Source organism: Diadema antillarum, unplaced genomic scaffold (assembly GCF_040938485.1).
Source record: "Diadema antillarum isolate AM-2024a unplaced genomic scaffold, OU_Dant_1.0 scf00000132, whole genome shotgun sequence".
NCBI lineage: Eukaryota > Metazoa > Echinodermata > Echinoidea > Diadematoida > Diadematidae > Diadema > Diadema antillarum.
The window spans coordinates 1,075,218-1,096,379 of record NW_027271021.1 but is presented as its reverse complement, the minus strand read 5'-3'; the positions used below and the strand labels follow the sequence as shown (position 1 = coordinate 1,096,379).

The following is a 21,162-nucleotide window of genomic DNA, read 5'->3' as shown; positions in this document are numbered from 1 at the left end:
AACCATAATGTACGTGTAGCAACATCATCAGTATTTGAAAGCTGCCAAGGGCACAATGGACTAACCTTTCTTAAAGTGAAAACTAAGTTTCGGTAAGTGCTTGAGAACCCGTCTAGCACCATTTCATTTTTGCTTGCAATATATCGAAAGAGTCCACTAAGAAACTTACCTGGCTGATGCGGTTTGCCGGAATGATGAGTCGGTTTGGAGTATTTTGAGAAAAATAATAATAGTAGGAAAACCGACTTTTATTCCAGAAGGCTCCAGACTAACTCGGTCTCGGGAAAAATTCGACCCTACTTCAGACAATTCACACGCAGTTAGTGATCGCCACATTCTACCGGCCACTGCATAATACCAAATGCGGCCTAACTGAATGGACAGGAAAGTGCGTGCTAACCACAGGTGCTAACGTAATCCTGTACAAAACAAAACAAAAATGACAGCGCGCGGTCCTCAGTTGCTGAGACGCGCGGTCTTTGGAGTTTTTGTTGTTGTTTATCAAGCGCCTTTGATTGTTTTAGAGGTGCTTGATAGGCGCACACTAATTTTGCGTGCGCGCAAAAGAGGTTTTTGATGCGCGCGTTGTAACAACTCGGACCATTACTGCGAGTAGCCAGAACACAGTTTATACAGGCCGCTCCCATAGGACAACACTGTACAATCAGAGGGACAACCATTAAAACTCATCCCGCCGTCAAAAGCGAAGCCGAGTTATCCCCGAGTCCGAGTTTAGCCTGACCCCGTTCGGGTAAGTACTGAGACTGAACCTTTTTGGCTAATATTTCGCATTTTCGTCGTTACCCATCGAATATCTTGCAATAACATCGTTATCCTGCACATTTCCTAAGCATACGTTCACATTTGGGAGCGAAATTTGACAACTTTTGCAGGCGTACCAGAACTTTGTTTGGGCTTTAAGTAATAGCAATTTTTGATCTTCCTTGTGTGTATATTTGTTTATCGTCATTTGGTAAATTTTATCCACTACATGCAATAAATATATATAACTCTGTTGCCCTGAAACAGGAAACGGTTGCCAAGTTACGAGGTGCCCAACAAAATGTGAAGCTGCTGTTGTGCCGACCCAGTGAGGAAGAGCTGAAGAGGCTCCTGACACAGGTAACACTCATATGAATGCAGTCATCTCATCTATACAGGGCATTTAGAGGGTTCCAGGAGCATTCCTGAAGAACTCTAAACTTTGAAAGAATAGACAAAGTGGCTCTGAAGTGCTCGAAAGTTACGCCCCTCTCGAGGCTAGTTTTTGGAGTGCTCTTGAAGCATTCTAAACTCTGAAAAAACAGTGCTCAATGCTAAGAGCACTCTTGAAGTGGTATGTGGCGCTGTGCAAAATTTGATTAAAAGGGTCCTAAAACAAAGTTTATTATCCAGTTGGAGAAGTTTCAATCTTTTGAGGCATAAGTGTGCATTGTAAATGGAAATCATTCCTCTAATGACTTTTTGAGGTGTGTACAAGACAGTTACTGTTTTATCTTCTTATGTTTCAAGAAGATAGAAAAAAAAGGGCATTTCATTACAATGATGAATTAATACACTATGCCCTCCATAACCACAATTTAGAAAAAGGTCATTTCAAGTCAGTTCAATTCCTTCTTGTTTGAGAATAAAAATCGGCGTGAAGGGAAATAAAACTTCCCTCTTACATTTCCCATAAAGAGAACAATATTAGATATATGTTACAGCATCACCATATGAGTGTCTGATATCAGGAAGACTGAATTTAGGTACTGAAATATAACACCAGTTATTAATAAACTAAATGCAAGGTTGTTGGTGATCGAGTTTCCTCCGAAACAGCACATGATTAAGCCATGTCATGTGCTGCTGAACATTTGAAACAAATCTGTTTTTCATTGTGTTTGTTTGTTTTTCTTTTGCTTGTTGTTGTTTTTTTAAAATGATAGACAGCAAACTGTATGGCTTTGTGGTTGTTATTCAGAAGAGGAATTATGCCAAGGATCTGGTCCGGAAATATCTCTTGCAAATTATAGCTCTAATTGGCACCTCAGTAGGGAGTGTTGCTGTTGGTTTTGCAAACAATGGCTTTGTACATTGCACAGTGTCATTTGTACTATGACACTATTATTAACAGGGAATGTTGCTCCAGGTTTTCTAAATTTGGCCCAGTAAAAAAAAAACCAAACAAACAATGTACTTGAATGATCCAATGTTTATGTGACATGATCCTGTTATTAATAGCTGTGTGTGTGTTCAATAGCTGCCATGGTAGTTCTGAGCATGCAAAGAGTATATATATATAGAAAAACATCATAACAATCAGAATTGTAAGCAAGTATGGTGTTACGCTCTTCATTATATCATGTTTATAGTATATTGTATTTGTAGTATACAGTATATTTTTTTCCTTGATTTATTTGTTTGTGTGTACAGTTGTATGTACAGTTTGTGGGAGCATGTATGAATGTCAAGTGAGATCCTACATGTGCTTCCTTCATAAATCAAACGATGTTTAAAGAACTCATATATTTCCCCACATTTTGCTATGTACATTCTCATTTACAAAGTTGTATTTTGATGAAACATCTGAGTTGGTAAATTTTGATTAATTATTTTGATTAATTAATTAATTAATTGATTAATTCATTCATTCATTCATTAACATTCCCAAAGAACACATAAAATTACTTAATTGGGTTTTGATTGTTGGGCGGGGGGGGGGGGGGGGGGGGGGAGGGAGTGGACTCTTCAACAATAGCTGGGTGAGAAAAGGATTCTTTGAAAATAAATGTTATGATATAAGAGTAGCAAGATTGAAGAGATTTGTATGATTCCTGTATTGAAATGACAGGGAGATGCAGCCAAAAATGAGGTGGAGGAGTCCCCCAGCAAGACGGACGATGCTCTCTCATCTCAGGAGATCCCCAACACCAGCCAGCAGCACTCCATCCTGTCCAGCCCGTTCAGCTCCCCGCCCCTCTCTCCGGACAACCGGGACCCCTCCCAGAGCACCCTCCCCTTCTCGGAGGAGCTTCCTCCTCCTCCGCCTCCCCTGCCCCTCGAGTCGCCCCCGTCATCCGGGGCAGAAGATGGTGGGGAGGATGTGAGAAAGGAGGAGGAGGAGGAGGAGGTGGCAGGGATGCTGTCCTCACCCAAGTCGGCCGCATTGCCCAAGCTGACTGCAGTGGAGGTGAAGTCGAAGATTCCTGTCAGCTCGAAGTGCAAGTCGCAGGATTTGGGGGTGGGGGCAAACCCGGTTCCCGCCCCAACACCAAGCGCTGAAGACTCTCCACGGAGGAGACAGCTGAACACGGAGACATCAGTTGACTTTGACGAGGTGAGACTGCGTAATTACTCTGTATTTAGCAGCCATCGGACAAGACAATAATACTTGTAAGTTTAGGATTGGTAAAGGTTTCTTTTGGTGAGCATCCTGCAATCATTACACTGTATTTCATTAGTTCAGAAGGAGAAGGTCATTACCTCCATTAATATTGCAGTGTGTTTTATATCCTTTTGGTTCACAGCCAACAATAAATTATGACAACTCTGCACGTACAACACTGATTGAAAATGCTATGGTGCATTTTGTTACATTTATACTTCTCTGTCTTTCTTTCTCTCAATTATCTTGCTTGTGTCCATTTCTGAAAAATTGTTTTACTCTTTAATCTATTTCCAGCTATATTTCAGTCACATGCTATCGGGAAAAACCTCAGATGTTCAAGAGCTGTAATTTGGTATTGAATGTCATATGAAATACTCTCACGCGAATATTGCAGATTTTAAGAGATTAAAGTGAATATCATAAGTTCCTTTCCCACAGTTTTAGTCTGAAAACAAAAACCACTCATGGAAATATGGACAAGTATAATGTTGCGAATGCAAGTGTCATGTTACTTGAATTATGGAATTTATGCACCTAATCTAATTAAGCAATTATTCAATTTGTTTTACACATTGACTCGTAGGTGTTTTGCTGTATGCAATAATTGTAGAAAGCTAGACATCAAAATCAATTTGTGAAGCTTGGATGTGTGTTGTTGAGGAAGCAGATTTAAGATTGCAGATGGGATTCTATTCTAAAAAGATATATTCATGTAGGTAAGCAACATCTGTACAGAAGTAGCCTGATGTACTGTACAGTAATCGTAAAAGGCAATCCCATAATTTTATATGGATGCACGAGATGAAAAAAGAAGAATTATGAACACAATACTTTTATGTGAAACACAATGTATGATATATCATTTCATGTGAAAGCGACAATTTCAGAACAAAATTTGATAAAGACCAAAATGAAAAAGAAATCTGGAATTTCCTTTCTATACATCAATTCTAAGAGAGTGGTAGTAAATCAAATTTTTTGCTCTACTAGGATGAAGTGATTGAAGTTCATCTAGTGAAGCCGGCCCGTGGGGGACTGGGGTTCACTGTGGCGGGCGGAGCCAACACCGGTGGATGCTACGTGAAGGACATACTGCAAGACCCCGCCCTGTCCGACGGCAGACTGAGAAAGGGCGACAAGATTCTGGAGGTAGCGTAATCTGAATCTAGGTCAAAGGTCACTGTACTGTCCAGTGGATGGGGTAATACATAGGTTTCATTGATTTATTTTTTTTAGTAAAGTGTAATCAGTTTCAATTGATTATTTGATGATAATAACATATATATTTTCTTAACCAGGAAAAAAAAAATAACCTAACAAATCTGTACCATAGAAGTGTGTTGTTCAGTAAAATAGAAAAAGAAAACTGAATAACATCAGTGGTATCTCTGTGAAATTTCAAATATGCTCTTATATCTTTGATAGAGAATGTGACAGCTAAACTTGTCAGTATTCACTTAATTCAAAGTAGAAATAGGCAGGGCATTTGTTTGATATCTTCCAGGTACCACACCATCCGTCTCGACTAGAACATTAGAAAACAGTCGAGAATACATTATCAGTATGATTGGTTCACGTACTAGGCAGAAAGAAATGATTGATTTAAGGAACAATGTTTAATTTTGTTACGTTTTATTTCAAATCCAGGTAAATGGTCGCAGCATGCAAGGCATGAGCCACTTCGATGCTGTCTCGTTTCTGCGCATGACTCCGAGGGAGGTGTCACTCAAGGTCGTTCACCCCTCAGCCAAGTCCAGTCTTCCGACGCCATCGCCAGTGAAGTCTGTCGCAAACACCGCCATTGCTACCTCACCAGTGCTGGATGATGATGAACACATCATCCCCAAGACTGTGCTGGATGACGATGAACACATCATCCCCAAGACTGTGCTGACCGTCCAGTCCAAACCAAATTTTGCCCTGGATGAACCAGATGAAGGGGTCACTGTCCAGGGTCAAGTGTCAAAGAGCAGCAAAACGAGTGCCAATCAGGATACCTCTGAATCGGAAGATCTTCCAGTGATCTCCATCAAGAAGAACGTTGAGGGTCGACTTGGCCTCCTCCTATGCGTAGAGGACAGGGGCCATGGCACAGGGCTGTTTGTCAAGGACGTGGTGTCTGGCCTGCCGACAGCTCTAGATGGCAGCATACAGCCGGGCGATCAAATCCACGCCATCAACAACCAGTCCACCAGTGGGATTGGTATGGAGGAGGCAAAGACCTTGCTGGGAAGGGTGCCCTCTCTTGTTGAAATCAAGGCAACCAGGTAAGTTAGTGTTCTCTGTTCCAGGTACCAACCCTCATTTCTGAGGTTCTGGAACCAAAAAGGTGTTGCTGTCAAAGAATGTTTCAAAACAAGATACCTAAGGTATTTGATGTCTAGACATTGTGGTTTTCATATTATTGTTTTTGTTTGTTTGTTGTTTTTTTTGGTAAGGGCAGTCAGATGTATTGATCGTGCTAAGATGTTGTAGTACAGAGATCAATACATGTAAGTGTCAAAATGGCAGCTTGAAGGTGAATATTTGCCACCAATAGATGGTACAACCAACCCACATTTCATAAATCAGAAGTTAATGAAAATTTTCCTTAGTTTTGTTGTTTTATTTCTCAGCTAATTTTTTTTTCTCCAAGAATATTTCAGAGTGCTTAATGTTTGCAATCATCAAGCATAGTTTAAACGTGCTCGAAGATTTTTGTTCACGTATGTGTATATCCATGATGATCTTAATTCACAAACTTGCCATCATTGCTGCTGTCAAGCAGTGCCATGGAGTTACACCTGTTTTGTTTGGGTGCACAAAATTTTCAGATATAGAAGACCTGTGGTCCAGAGGGCATCCTCAGCTCAAACGCCGACGTCGACGCAGATGGGGACAGAGGCAGAGACGGAAGCTGGTCATCTCATAGCCGACGATGCAGAGGAAGATGATGACGAGTGGGTGTCGGATTCCAGCGAGCAGGTGGTAGCTACCCCAGAGCCTCCTCCGCCCAAGGTGGAGAGGGGGAAGAAGTCATCTCCGGAGGTGGCAGGCTTTGATCTGGACCTTGGCGATGTCTCACAGGAAGACTCTGATTGGGAGGTAGGCAGGAAAGAGATAAAAGAAAAATGGACCAATAACTAAACAAACAAACAAAGCCCAACAAAACAGTAGCTATGAAAAGAATAACAAGCCACAAAATATCTTTTGCAGACCTCCAAACCATTCTGAATTTAGAGGAAAGAATCTGAATTTTGACTATTTACAGCTCTTGTTTTGATAGGAGTTTCTGTTTTGTGTGGTAATTTTACTACACACTCCTATGGGAATTGCTCTTTATTTCCCTTTGTATGAGCCAAATCATCCATATTTTTCAGTCAGAAAGTTTGGGAGGTCTGCTTTTGGTTTCAGACAAACCATAAAAAAAGAATGGTAATGTGGAAGGGAGGAATGATTCTGCCCACCATGATATATTGTTTTATGTTGGACAGTAGAATTAGAATTAGAATCAGAGAAACAGACAGATGAGGGGAATCCCCACCCCTTACACCACCACCCCATCCCTAACACCACCACCCCCACCCTATCACCACCACTCCACCCCTAACACCACCATCCCCACCCTATCACCACCACCCCACTCCTAACACCACCACCCTTAACCTATCACCACCTCCCCACCCCTAACACTATCACCCCACCCCTATCACCACCACCCCACCCCTATCACCACCACCCCACCCCCTCCTGTACATGTAGGAAATAGGCTTAAGATGATTTCTGCACTCCACAGAATTCAAATAACTGAATTTAATGCTACTAATATGCCAGTCAGCCACACTAGATGTGGTGTATGGTAGTTGAATATGTAGAAGATTTGACTGAGATAATAGCATAACTTGACTTTTTTTGTCCTCTCTGCTCTGCAGGACCTGTCGGTGAGCGAAGAGGAGCCCAGCCGTCTGGACGAGGTGGGCGACATCATGAAGGATCTCCAGAAGCACCATGGAGGGTACACCCCTCAGATGTCGGAGGCAGAAAAGGCGGTAAATATGACCCTTTTTTTGCACATTCCCTACACTTCTTTGAGGTTAAAAAAGCAAACAAGCAATGGAACGAGACAGAATTTTTTTTTATCTGTTTACATACAATGTATGAAAGTGTTGGGTTATGCACACAACAAAGTGATTTTATAGTGATTTAAGACAAAGTTGTAATCAGTGTCTTGTTGGTTTGTTTCCTCATTATGCAAAAGCACTTTATACAAATTTGTATGTATCACATAGATTTTGAGTGCATATGGCTACATATGTATGATGAAAATTGACAAGAAACTTCTCATTCAAAGTAAATATTGAGAACATAACAATTTTATGTTTTTTGGCAGTGTAATTCATCATTGATATCTTAAGCTTCATTTTCTGTGAAAGTAACTAATCATTACTTGCAGTGAAGAGTAAAATATTCTTATTGGTAGTGGCATTCATGATTGTGTTTTACTGCGACATACCACCTGTCATAAGCTACTGGCTAGGTTTGTAAGGAAATACACAAATCCTCACCAAAGTGGTTAACTGTTAGCAGTATGATCATTGCTTTCTGTACCACAAGCATTGACCACGAGTTGATTGTAATATCTATGAATTGATGAACATAGGATGCATCAAGGTGTTGGGATGGATATGTGAATGATTGGGATTTTGTTCTTTGTCTCATTACAGCAATCCGTGACCAGTCCCCGTTCAGTCCAGTCCCCAACATCTCCTACCTCCATGAATTCCTCACCCCTCAGTCCACTATCCCCGCAAACCCTGCCCTCCACCGTCAAGTCGCGGTTCTCCTTCGCCGAGCCACCCACCTCCCCGTCCATCGCCCAAGATGCCAGCGAGGAGGAAGAGGAGGCTCTCTCCCCCTCCACCACCCCGTGGGACTCGTCCAGCCCAAGCAAGCTCGACAGCTCGCCTCAGCGCTCGCGGCCCGACTCCCTGGAGCGGGAACTGGACTCCGACCTCGGCAGTCTGCCCCCGTCGCCGACCGGAAAGGCGTACGGGGCAGACGCGCTGCCCCCGACGCCCACGGGATCGAGACCGGCAGCTGATGCCCTGAAGAGGCAGAGTTTGACCCGAGACTCGCCCATAGGGAGCGAATTCTCCACCTCTGTGAGGATAGGCACCCCCACCGGCAGACCCCCTTCAGCGCAGGGAAGCGAAGCCGGAAACCTCAGCATCGGTGAAGTGAGGACCAGCTTCATTTGTCTCTTTAGATGATCAACGTTCCAATACATCATTCACTTCTTGATACAGAGAAGATTTTACATTAAGAAATACAGTGTATGACATGAAATTATGTGCACGTTCAATCCTACACAGCAATAAAAGTTCAAATTCCATCACCATACACATGTATGCAAAACTTGTTACCATTTAAGAAACAGCTAATATTTGCTGCATTGATGCACGTGTGGTTGTCATTGAAACATGTGATTCCACTTGAAATAAAGCTCAAAGCAGCTGTGAATAACAACTCAATTTTACGTTTCTCAGAACCTCGACATTGACCGCTATTAAGAAAAAACAAAACAGCAACAATAAATCAGTAGATCTGCAAGACCAGTGTTGTCTACTTAGTACTTTACTTCAATGTTATTTCATATTTAGTAATTGTTAACTTGTTTATCTGTACCCATGATGACTTCCTTTATTACAGAGTGGAATTGTGTGGATAGAGCTTGAGAAACCGGAAGGAGGAGGACTCGGATTCAGTGTCATCGGGGCAGAGAAGGGGGGCAAGACGAGCATCTTTATTAAGACTGTCACCCCCGACGGTGTGGCTGGAAGAGACGGGAGGCTGAAAGTTGGAGACAGGCTGCTGCAGGTGAGATATACGGATTGTAGAAGCCGAGTGAAGATGTGACATGTATTGAAGAGATGAGAATCGATGATGATGATTATGATGAAATTTGTGATATTGAAATTAATAATGCTGCTGTGATATGATGATGATGATGATGATGATGAAGATAAAGTGTGGTGGTGATGATGATGATAGTAATGATGGTAGGATGGTGATGAGGGTGATGGTAATAGTGATGATGAAAGTAGTGATGACTCCAACCAAGTATTATGAACTTCGATACTGTACTCACGTAGACAAAATGCTCATCTAAAGTTTGCCAATAATGCAGAATGGGAAGTCTTCTTTGTTGCAGTTGTGTTGCATTGCATTTCATTGACAGAAAGTCACATATGGAAAAAAAAGAAGAAGTGCTGTATAGTCACAACATGTTAATAATAGTTTGTATGTAAAAGACCAAGATGCCGTAGTCTATGCTATAATATAGTTTACATGTTACCATTTTCTCAATTGACATTCTAGGTGAATGGTCAGAGCCTTGTGGGTATGACCCAGAACAAAGTCATCACCATTCTGAGGAAATGCAAAGGGCTGGTGAGACTGGCAGTGACAGGGTAAGATTACAACGTGGTTTAAGCTACCACTCAAGCTTGGCTCATGCCTTGCATGTTTACACATCTCTTGTCCATTCCCAGCAGTGGAAACTTGGAATACATTCTTTCATGATCTATGCAGCTGATATCTGAGAGAGTATTTAATGGCAAGATAGATTGTGCAAAATTCTGTCTGAAATGAATTACATGTATTCTAGGAAAGTGTTTTGTTTTGATCTGTTAATTTCATTTTCTTCTGGTATCGTAATATCTTTCTAGTTCACGCTTTGTAATAGAATGACATGAGACAAGATGTCTGCAGTCGACATATTTGTATCTCCTTTATTTGCATATTAGCCTTGTGTCCAGTTACTTTCTCTTATATGTACATGTACCTTATTGAGTATGCACAATGATGGTTAGATCAAGCAAATTTGTGTGTTTATAACAAAAATTATCAAAACAATATTTTTGAGGTACCTGTACTTGTATACCCCATATACAAGTGTATATATACATGTACCAAGCTGGAGATGATTCTAGCTGTTGTTGTTGTTGTTGTTGTTGTTGTTGTTTTTGTTGTTGTTGTTGTGTTATATCTAGTAATTTTCCAGACATCATATTTTGCTGCCTGATGATAAAGAAAGTGAATTTCTGTGAAAACACACCTGGCAAATAAAACTAGTATCATGGATGAATGTATGATTTACTGAAGTGTTTGGATGGACCATGATAGTGTAATTGCATGCACTTCCCTCCCAGGCAATTGTCCAGGCCCGCTAGCCGTGTGGGTACGGAGGAGCGGAGAGCGTCCTCGGACGTCAACGACCGGCTGACCGCCACGGACGTGGAGGAAGGCACGGAGGGAGCTGGGAGCGATGTGGAGCTGTCGGTAGCCGAGTCCTACACCGAATCTGCCAGGGATGCGGGCTACAGGCAACCTCAGGGTTAGTGGTCATTGATGGACAGAACGGTCCATATTTTCTCTTTTGCTCCTTTGGAGTGCTAACCCTCACTTCTTTGATGGAATTTCACCAGTTTTGTAGATGGTTTTTGGTTTGAGAACATGGCTGTGTCGCACACCTTAGATCTGAGTTCCTCCTGTTGTGTCCGACTGAATCAAGATTAGTCTCTTCAAATTTTGTCCAAATTTCTCATGAAAAAACATCAAACATGGGTCAAATGTTCTAGAATATATTTAGTACATAAAACACTAGGGAGTTAGAAATGAGATATTTCTGATTTTAAGTTGTTCTTTTGTTTGTTTTGTTTTGTTTTTTATTTGTAGACTTGGCTTGGCATATGAAGGTGCTGATTTGTAGATCTTGCATAACAATTGTGCCTTTTAGCAAAATATCTTTTAGCATCTCATTTTCTTTCAAGGTGTATTTATGGGAACATACTAGAGTGAGAAAGTCGTGTGTAAAATGATCTTGACCCGGCCCATGATGTGTAGAAAACTGATTTGGTAGAACTCACCTTGGTTCTGTTTGATAATCTGCTTTCTTAAGGAGGAAAAGAAGGGGGTTTGAAATGAATTGTACATGATTTGAGGACAAACACAGGAGGTTAGGATCTGAAATGTGATACAAGCCATTTTGATGCCAACTTTCATCTTTAAGTGGAAAATTTGTTGAAATGAGTTTGGATTGTCTCTTGATGTTGACCCATGCCATTTGGTGTGCTTTCTTGTTCTCACTTTTGCACTGTGATGATGGACTCGTCAGGTTATTCCAAACAAATTTTTGTTTGCATGTGGATTCTGTTTCTAGCTTTGTGATAATGCCGTTTCATTTGCACTGTGTGATTTGCGCTATTGTGTGGATAGAGATCGCTTCTTATTTGTTTGATGGCTTTGTGATAAGTTTGCTTCTCTCACGACATAAACAACCTTGGTGTCCCCAGAATTTTTGCAATGTTACAGTAAACTTTTGGAAACTACATCCTGCACCCAGAAGACACACGGAAGTGCAAATTCAGTGCAGTAGAATGTCAATTGGAAAATTGATGTCTTTTCTTTTATGATGGCCTCAAAAATTTTTAGGGCAGTTTCCAACTGGTATACGTGTTACCAGTTTTCTTTTTATTGATCTCCATCCATCTGTAGTGCTCAAAATGTTTATTCAGTAGTTTAGTTTCTTTCAAATTAGATTAGTTTGCCTTTTCCATGTCATTAGAGACACTTTTCATCCCACTTTATGGAGACAGTGATCAGTGCGTACAATTTCTTCCATATCTTTGCATAGAATAGAGTTGTTCCATTTATTTCTACACTTTTCAGACTATGCTCTTTAAGATATGTAAAACAGCAAATTGTTAGGGCCAACCAGGGAGAGTCCTGGGCTAATAGACTCGATCATAAGGCCATTGTGATACGATATGATTTTTTGTTGTTGTTGTTGCCAGCACAGTACAAGTTGTTTGCATGATTTGTCACATCACATCTTTTCGCTATTCTTTTTTTTGACTCACAGTGGAGACAGAATTTACCTGCCTCCCACACATTTTACTACTTTGTGTTATTTTTAATTTGATTGTTAATTTTGTTGATCTTGTTTTTCTTCTTCTTCTTTACACATTCACACCTCACACCATTCACCTTTCCTCCACTGCCCTGTGATGTTCACTTCCTTTTTGGCTTTATGTTTGCATGTTCACCATCACAAAACCTCTTGTCCACCATCACCCTGCATCTGTTTGGACGCTCTAAACTTGACCCTTACAACTTTGACCACATTTTGATAAAGCTGTTTAAAAACTGTACCTTGACCTCTATTCCCCAATACGATAACTACACCCATTGAGCTGGGCATTTTGTTTTGTATTTTTGCAATCTGGACTGCTCAATCTATACACTGTATTGACTGGTTTTTGACTGAAAATGATGTCAAACTTGTGGGAAAATACTGATACAATCAAACGCTATGCCAAGCTCATTTTATCCCTTCAAACATCAAACTATGCATTCACGATCCAAACTGTGATTTTTGTGTTCATAACAAATGAATGATTATTCAATGCTTCTTCATGCACAAATTGCATTGATCAAATCTCTTTTTCAAAAAACAACAAAACCACCCAAAACTGGAACAAACATAAAAATATCCAAATCACAAAATCCAAATGGAACAGACTTTGACGTGTCTGACCGCGAGGACCTGACCGGTAGCGTGACCTTTGACTCCTCCCTGTCCTTCACCCTCCCCATTAGCCTGGCGGGGCTACCGAGCTCCCGTAACTACGGGAGCATGGCGATAACCCCACCGCCACCCGAGTTCAGGGCTGGCTACACAGGTAATTGCACAAATTGACACAGAGTGCTACTTCTACTTTTTCTACCACTGCCGCTACTACTACTTCTACTAAACATGTATGTCTACAGCTGTTCTATGACTTTATCTACAGTCTACAATTACTATTAATCCGTGTGGATGTATGTACAGTTTTTGCAATCTTGGAATGGCTGTTACGTTATATCTGGTTTTGAGCTGTTTCATTATTTTATGCATGAAAGCAATTATCATGGTCATGCTGTGTTTCACTTTCATTATGTAATAGCCTCAAAAGAAACTTGATCGTTTGTATCTATGAATCTTCTTGCAATCTTGTGACATATCCTATTTCTACATAGAATGAAAACAAAGTCAGAGATGCATTTTGTTTCCCTTAAACTTGAAGCAAAGTGTACTGTATCACAAGCTTACTTTGACATGACATTCAATTTTGCAGAAAAACAACAACAAATGTTTGAGTTGTTATGGTTGTTTATAAATACTGATGAAGTATCAAACTCTTGCCTCATTTTTTCAAAAGATATAATCGATATTAAATTTCCTTGCCACACAGGCTGTCATAGACTTACCATAGAAATCAACTAAGTAATCAATTATAACTCTTCCGAAAACAGGGCCCAGACCTACTCGAGAAACAAAATAATTGAATACAAGATTTGAAATCTGCAAACTTGTTATCATTCCTTGAGATACAGATGACACTTCTTCTGTCTCCATCTGTCAGTGCATACATGTAAATCTGGATAAGACAGATTCAAGATTTTGAGGGAGAAAAGTCAGACCATTGTGATTTGCTCCTTCCAGAGACTGGGGTGACGTGTAGGGCTTATTTTAAGTGCAAGGCTCTTCCATGTACGAGTTGGTTACCACTGCATATGCAGATTAGCTTAAATGAAGTTGCCTTGGCCTCAAAAGTTTCCAACTCACATGCATGCTCACATATCCCTAAATTTCCATTCTTGCAATGATGTGAAAACAAATTGTATCCTTAGAATAGATCAAATCATGTGATAACTTCACAGTGATGACTTTAAAAGGAAAGAGATTGGTAAATGGTGCATTATTGAGCAAAAACATGATTTTTTAAAAATCATTTTATGTCTCAAGAAATGGGTGAAGGAAAACATTATCACTTCCTCAACTTTGAGTGGCCTTGCACCCTCAACAAAAGCTCGAAACAGTGTTTTTAAAAGAAAATTCTCATGATCTTGATAGAAGAGTGAAACCATATCAGGTGTTTCCTCACCATTTCCATTTCTGCCACATTGACTGTAATTATTGTGAAGGGGACAAGATCATCATTCTTCCTGTTGACATGTTCTTCCTCGGTAAATGGAGAACTTGAGTGCTTATTCATTTATGCCTGCAGTGACGATTCTTAACTTCTCTCTGCAGTATGCATGCAGCAAGAGTATTTTTCTAAATTCTTTAATTCATACTCAAAACTTCCAAAAGTGTGTGAAATACAAGTACCTGATACCTGCTTGTAGTATTCTGATGACCCAATCACTGACAGATATAATTATATACAATTAATATATATATGTATGCTTGGCACTGGCACCCTCTAAGTGAGCCTGATTATAATTGCATTGTAGTTATCAAATCCTTGCAGTGTATCGCAAGTACATATTATGAAGCAGCACATATATTCACCTTTGTCTATTCTTGTATATTCTGCATGCGATGAGTGATTCCAATAGAAGTTCAGCCAATTTTGATTCCATCCACATATGCAAGGCACTCACTTGCCTACTCTCATTTCTCAATTGTAAAAATGCATGCCTGGCAAATGCCCATCACCACACAGAGCAAGATACAGACAGTGACATTGATTCCACGGCTGACCTTCCCGACGACCTCGACGGACCTGTGTCGCCCAGCGGTCAAGGTGCAGCAAGGGGAGTATCGGCCAGTCTTCTTGCAGCTCAGAAAGTGGGACAAGCTTTGCAGGTGAGAATTTGAATTGTGAAAAAAAAAAAATTTGCATTGATTGTCCTATGTATTACCTATTATCTTAAGAATTGTCTTCTTGATTAGTTTTAAGAATTGCTACATTGTATGCGGTGTGTACACCATGGTCCGGATGGCCATGGCAGTCACATTTCAGGCCACCGTGGACAAAATGGGATGGACGTGACATAACGCTATAACTGGAGCTCTTTTTTAAAACATTACCATTTGTGTGATTTTCTTTTGCCTACTTTAACTTTATCTTATAATGCAATGTTCTTCTGCAGTACATTCCAGGAAGCAAACCAACCCAGGTAATCTTGTAGGATTGAAAATATATTTCATTCTTGAAGTTTGTGACTGACTTTCATTCCTTGACTGGTTAATTGACTTTGTTCAGAATCGCAAGAGTGGGCTACAGGAGAGTGATGACGACTCCCTCTCGTGGGGAAGTGATGACAGCCTGCCACTGGACGATGCGGACAGGGACGTCAGCGAGGGCGGTGCCAACAGCGCCCTCCGCGGCACGCCAAGCACCAAGATTCTGGAGGACATCACGGAAGCGGAGCTGTCCAGACTCTCGGTGGTGCGTCCTGCCGCCGGTGGGCGGTACGCTGGGAAGGGACTGAGAAACTGCATCGCCAAGATCCAGAAGCAGATCGACAAGCAAGATCCCGCCGAGGAGTTCAAGGTGGGACAGATTTACTGACTGACGGACCACTGTCCTGACAGATTTTTACATACTGTAAAACATGATGTATTTGCGACATTAAAGTTTCGCGAAGTTTCGCTTACATAGCTTGTCATCATGTAGAAGCATGGCCACATCTAAGCTGGTTTTACCCTCATTTAAAATCATATCATGACACTTGATCCATTACTTGATTACATGGCTGCATGTTCACATGCCCACATATTGCATGGCTAGACCCCAAACACACCTCATTCTTTCCCAATGTTTAGACAGATGATCATCAGACACAAATAAATTGCACAGTCAACAACAAACAGCTGCTCTTTAGATTATGATTCGATGTAAAGCACTGTGAAACAAGTTACAGTTTGTGAGAGCGCTATACAATTGCAATAATTGTAATTTACTGTGACAACAATGACAAAAAAGGGACCCTGTGCTTTGTGACAATGTCACACAAACCAAAGAGGTGTATGTACTGCAGAGGAATCAACAAATCCTAAGGCGTAGGCAATGAGTTTGACAAAGTGCTGTGACACCTTATGGTGTCATGGCAGTGTCACTTAAGAATTGATGGTAGACATGTGACACAACTCTTTCTTTATTCTTGTCCATTGATTGTAACAGACTCTTCGCCAGGTGAAGGCAATTGACAACTGTGAGGAGGCCAAGAAGGCAGAGAACAAGGACAAAAACAGATTTCGCAACGTCTTGCCTTGTAAGTTGACATTTTCCATCCCACCAACAAGAAAGCTGCTCTGTGGAACCTGACAGCTCATATTTGCAGTGCATTTGTAGAATTCATGTTGATATCCAAGTAAATGGATTAATTGTATATCTCATTCAGAGCATTGGTCATATCCTTTCCACAGTCAACAGCTGATTGATTGCAAACACTGTACTTTATCAAGATGCTGTTTACCAAATTCTTTTAGAGGTTGATGTTTTAGCACACAGCATTACAAAGCAAAACGATGGGTAGATTATTTCTTTTTTGAATGGTTTCTCTTGCACATTTCACAAAAGGAAGAAATGCGTAAGTTTCTGATACTGTGGCTGGTCATATACTGTAAAGCAAGAAATTTTCACAGCATGAAATTCTCCAGAATTGGAGCCGATGGCCTTTTTCGCAGCATGAAATTTTCACAAAATGCCACTATATAATATCAATTTTTAGTACATTAGGGAATCTGTTGATGTGGTGTTCATACAAACTCGTTATCCCATGAAATTTTGCGATGCATTCCTTCGTTCAACATTGCAGATGACAAGACCAGAGTCATTCTGGAGGACAGTGGTCCGTCCGACTACATCAATGCCAGCCACATCAAGACAAGGGTGGGCAAGGACACGTACGAGTACGTCGCCTGCCAGGGACCCCTACCCAACACCACTGAAGACTTCTGGCTCATGGTCTGGGAGCAGAGGTCGGATGTCATTGCCATGGTTACCATGGACATGGAGAGCGGAAAGGTTCGTGGTGGTTTTTGCTGCTTGAAATAATATTCCATATTTTAGGAGATCAAATTGTTCACGAAAGACAAGATAAATGTGACAGTAGAGTCGTTGTTGTGCACATTATAACTCTCCGAGTATATATTTTGTGCAATGCTCTTTATATACTTTAAAGAAATAGAAAGGTGGAGTTTGTTCTGATTACATTAGTGCAGTGAGAGAAAGAGAGAAAATAGCAAACTTTGAGACTAGGAAACACTTAATTTCTCGCTGGATACATGTATCTGAAGAAGACAGATGGAAATAGCAGTATGTTTGCCCTTAGCAGGTTTGTCTGGGAAAAGAGACAAAAAGGAGTATGCAGGGTGGCCCACAACTTGAAATTTGAGTATGTTTGCAAGCTGAGAATCTGAGAATATTGCAGAAATTGTAGGTGCGCTCCGCGCACATCATGAGAACGTAGTAAGCAATATTTTGCAGCTTATCTCTCTTTGTGCTGCTTACATTCAATGTTCTCTCTCATGTTTTGCACACAAATATCCAAGTACCAGGTAGTTTGATGTTTCTTATGTTTTGCGCATGTTTTTCACATGTTTTAATACATTTTATTTTGAGCTTGTTGCAAATTCTTGAGGATGTTGCACAACATGGTGCTGGCTTTTGAAGGATGTTGCATAAGATTTGAGGATGTTGTATAAGTATTTACGGGTGGTTTAAACCTGTCCACTGTCTTCCACATCTCCACCAGGTGAAGTGCCATCGCTACTGGCCAGAATCTGCCAAGTCTTCCCTCATGGTGTACGGCAGGATTGAGGTTCGCCTCGAGGGTCACCAGATCCTGGAGAACTTTGGCGTCCGCAGGATACTGATGATCGACACTGAGGTGAGTATGTGATGTCTGACTGGTGGATAGTCATACTTTGAGAGGCAATATTGGGGAGTCAGAATAAGCAGATGTTTCCCGTGTATAATTGCGACGGTAATGAGATGTCCGATAATTTGTGATCAGTGTCGTCATTGCTGTGTTAGGTTTCATTTTAGATGAACATCTTTAGAAAAGGAAAGGTGGTAGACAGAGTTTTAGTGCTTGCCAGCTAAACGTAAGACATTCCAAGCCAAAGACCAATAAAATAATTGGAACAAAGTGCTTTGAATTGGAGGTAGAAAGGTGTAATTCAAAGGCTGGTTTTTGCCCTTGTGTTAAGTAATATATTAGAAGATAAATATGTTTTAAAGAGACAGATTCATAATGCATGCCTGTCCAGCTTTTGTCATTCATCTAGTGGGAATCTTACCTTGAAAAATTCAAATATGACTGTTCTAATCTCAAGAAAAACTTTCAAATTAAGATCAGTCCGACTTGTCATCAGTCTTGCACAAAGCGTAATCTGTCAATTAATCTAATTCAGAGAGTTATTGTGGTTGCAAGAGATGTCAAGAGTCAGCTATCCGAATAACAAAGATATGATTGAATCAAAGGAAACTATACTCGGGTTATAATTACAGAGACCAGATACTTTGCTAATGACTGTTTTGCTTCACCTGGTCGACCCAGTCATCCAAAAGGAAGGCGTGTTGTAATAAAAACTTTTAGCACCATGATATGCTGTCTCCTGTATGTCTGTTCCACAATATGTTGTTGCACCTGTCAACAACTGAATCAAAGCATATACTGGTAAATAAACTTATCTTTTTCGACATCTTCCACATCTTCTTCCAGACCAATGAAGTCCACCATGTAACCCAGCTGAACTTCACCACCTGGCCCGACCACAGCGTGCCCCCTTCCGCCCTGCCCCTCCTCCGCTTTGCCCGCTACATGAGGCGCATCCACGACCCCAGCCTTCCGATAGTGGTGCACTGCAGTGCTGGCATCGGGCGCACCGGCACCCTCATCACCATCGACAACATCCTTGGCTTGATCGACCGAGACGAAGAGGTGAGATGGCCAATAGAAAACATTCATTGACATGACATACCCTCTGCATGTGTTAGTTCGCATTTGGGATACATCAATGAGCTAATGATGACCACTCGTCTGATTTACATGAAGTTACTTCTTGTTTGAGGTAAAACGGAAGCATGTCAGGTTGTGTCCTTTTTGTGCAGAGCACACATCCAATGATGATTCACATACTCCTCAAACATCCACAAGAAATTAAAAGTGTACATCCATATCTCACTGTGAAGCCCTTAGGTAGTATCAGACAGACGATTACAAGTCCAATTAATACCATTGTCAATGTCATCCTCTAATAAAATTTGTCAGCTGCTGTGAGGACTTGCAAAAAGGTGTTGCCAGAGTTTTTCAAGGGATGTTGACCAAGACACTGATTTTGTTTTTCTCCTTTACTTCATTCTTGCAGTTTAAGGTCATGGACATTGTGAAGAGTCTGAGGAAACAGCGCCAAGGCATGATCCAGACCAAGGTGAGAGGAAAATGCAGTTGGCAGGAAAATGCAGTTGGCAGGAAACATTTATTGAATAATAATAAAATCATAGGTGTTACCGTCCAGCTTGGAACCCACAAAAAGTTGCAAATTAGGATTATCTGTAATGGACGAAAACTTTCTTTTGGGTTGACCAACCCAAATTTAAACATATGTCGTACTTGAGAGAGTATTTTCTTTTTTTTCCACCCACTGTCAAAATGTGGTGGCTTAGAACAAAACCAAAATCGAGATATTAGCATTTTCTGGACCATGGGCCATCTGGGCGTGGCACTTTATTCTCCCTGCCTGTTAAAGTTGTAGTTGTTAAGGCTGCTTGCTTACAAGCATTAATTTCTTCCTTGGTATTCATGTGAAAGGAATCATGAGTAACATTCAATTTTTAGTCCTTGGATACCAATTAAAACACTGTCATACATTAAATGTAAGTGGATAGACAAAAAATTATGAGACGCACAAGTGAATACACCCACTTCTGTACCAATGTACTCAGTGTGCCTATCGAATTTGTAGTTTGTAGGTTCTTCCCTTATATCATCTCCTTCCTTAGTTTCAGAAGTGGTCAAAGACCTAACAGTCATGACTACTGTTCAGAAAAATGAAATGGACTTACAGTTGTACATGTATGGAGATGTCCAAGAAAAGTAACTCATTAATTTTTCTCCTGTCACATACCTTTGTTGTATTACAGGACCAGTATGTATTCTGCTACAAGGCCGCACTGGAGGCCCTCAAGACTGTACTGTGATAGTCAGATGCTGAAAGCATGGAAACAAAAATCCAAAACAAAACAAAACAAAGCAAACAACAGCAGTGATTCTCCAACCCTGTGGGAAGTGGTTTAAGCTTGTCAGGTGGTAGATGTTGTTGTTTTTAATTCCATCAGGAATGTTAGAGTGAGAGTTTTAAGTTCAGGCACAGTGCATTACTATTTAAAGAATAAACTCCTCCATAATGAGATGCATTTCTTCCACCTGGCACAAGTGACCTTATGAGGCCCATGTTGGCATCCTGTCAGCTTGTAGAATATGGTTCAATATTGCCAAATGCGAGTGCCTACCTAGTTACCCCTGTGGTGTATTTGGTTGTATCTTGATCGAAATACACATTTCTCCCTCACATAAATGTTGACAAGTGCGTGGTCTTTGAGTAAATCATGGCCACTTGGTCTGTTGAACATGAAGTCTGGTGTTTTCAATTGCATTCCTAAATTTATATTCATGTTGAATTTTTTATTGAACTACATGAAGGTGCATAACATTTCTTTTTTAATGCAGTGTAATCAATGTGCTATGTTATAACCTAGTCAGCATTCCGTATCTTATTCATTGAGACACCTTACTATCTTGCCGGATGGATACCTAGCCATTCTGCTCAATCAATTGATTGAGTTCGATTGCAATATGACTGAACTCCATTCCTGTTAATTTGAGATATTTGCGATTAAAGCACTTATAGCAGCTCAAAAACAGAGAAACTAATGAGAAAATATGGGATATTTTAAATCATTACTTCGAGA

The 21,162-nt window shown here is 40.7% G+C and overlaps 1 protein-coding gene across 1 annotated transcript in view; it reads left to right on the top strand.

Moving 5' to 3' along the window:
* The window catches only part of LOC139720738 (tyrosine-protein phosphatase non-receptor type 13-like), a 58,068-nt gene extending 37,385 nt beyond the window's left edge, over positions 1–20,683 (top strand). Inside the window, exons 28-47 of the mRNA XM_071632093.1 lie at positions 1,030–1,122; positions 1,585–1,590; positions 2,855–3,319; positions 4,361–4,519; positions 5,018–5,637; positions 6,184–6,454; positions 7,282–7,398; positions 8,074–8,586; positions 9,059–9,226; positions 9,728–9,819; positions 10,561–10,745; positions 12,931–13,092; positions 14,902–15,044; positions 15,445–15,735; positions 16,366–16,456; positions 17,003–17,211; positions 17,942–18,076; positions 18,914–19,132; positions 19,560–19,622; positions 20,335–20,683. Of these exons, the coding sequence (XP_071488194.1) occupies positions 1,030–1,122; positions 1,585–1,590; positions 2,855–3,319; positions 4,361–4,519; positions 5,018–5,637; positions 6,184–6,454; positions 7,282–7,398; positions 8,074–8,586; positions 9,059–9,226; positions 9,728–9,819; positions 10,561–10,745; positions 12,931–13,092; positions 14,902–15,044; positions 15,445–15,735; positions 16,366–16,456; positions 17,003–17,211; positions 17,942–18,076; positions 18,914–19,132; positions 19,560–19,622; positions 20,335–20,391 (4,059 nt within the window). The 3' untranslated portion in view covers positions 20,392–20,683. The remainder of the gene's footprint in view (positions 1–1,029; positions 1,123–1,584; positions 1,591–2,854; positions 3,320–4,360; positions 4,520–5,017; positions 5,638–6,183; positions 6,455–7,281; positions 7,399–8,073; positions 8,587–9,058; positions 9,227–9,727; positions 9,820–10,560; positions 10,746–12,930; positions 13,093–14,901; positions 15,045–15,444; positions 15,736–16,365; positions 16,457–17,002; positions 17,212–17,941; positions 18,077–18,913; positions 19,133–19,559; positions 19,623–20,334) is intronic.
* Positions 20,684–21,162: the final 479 nt, after the last annotated feature.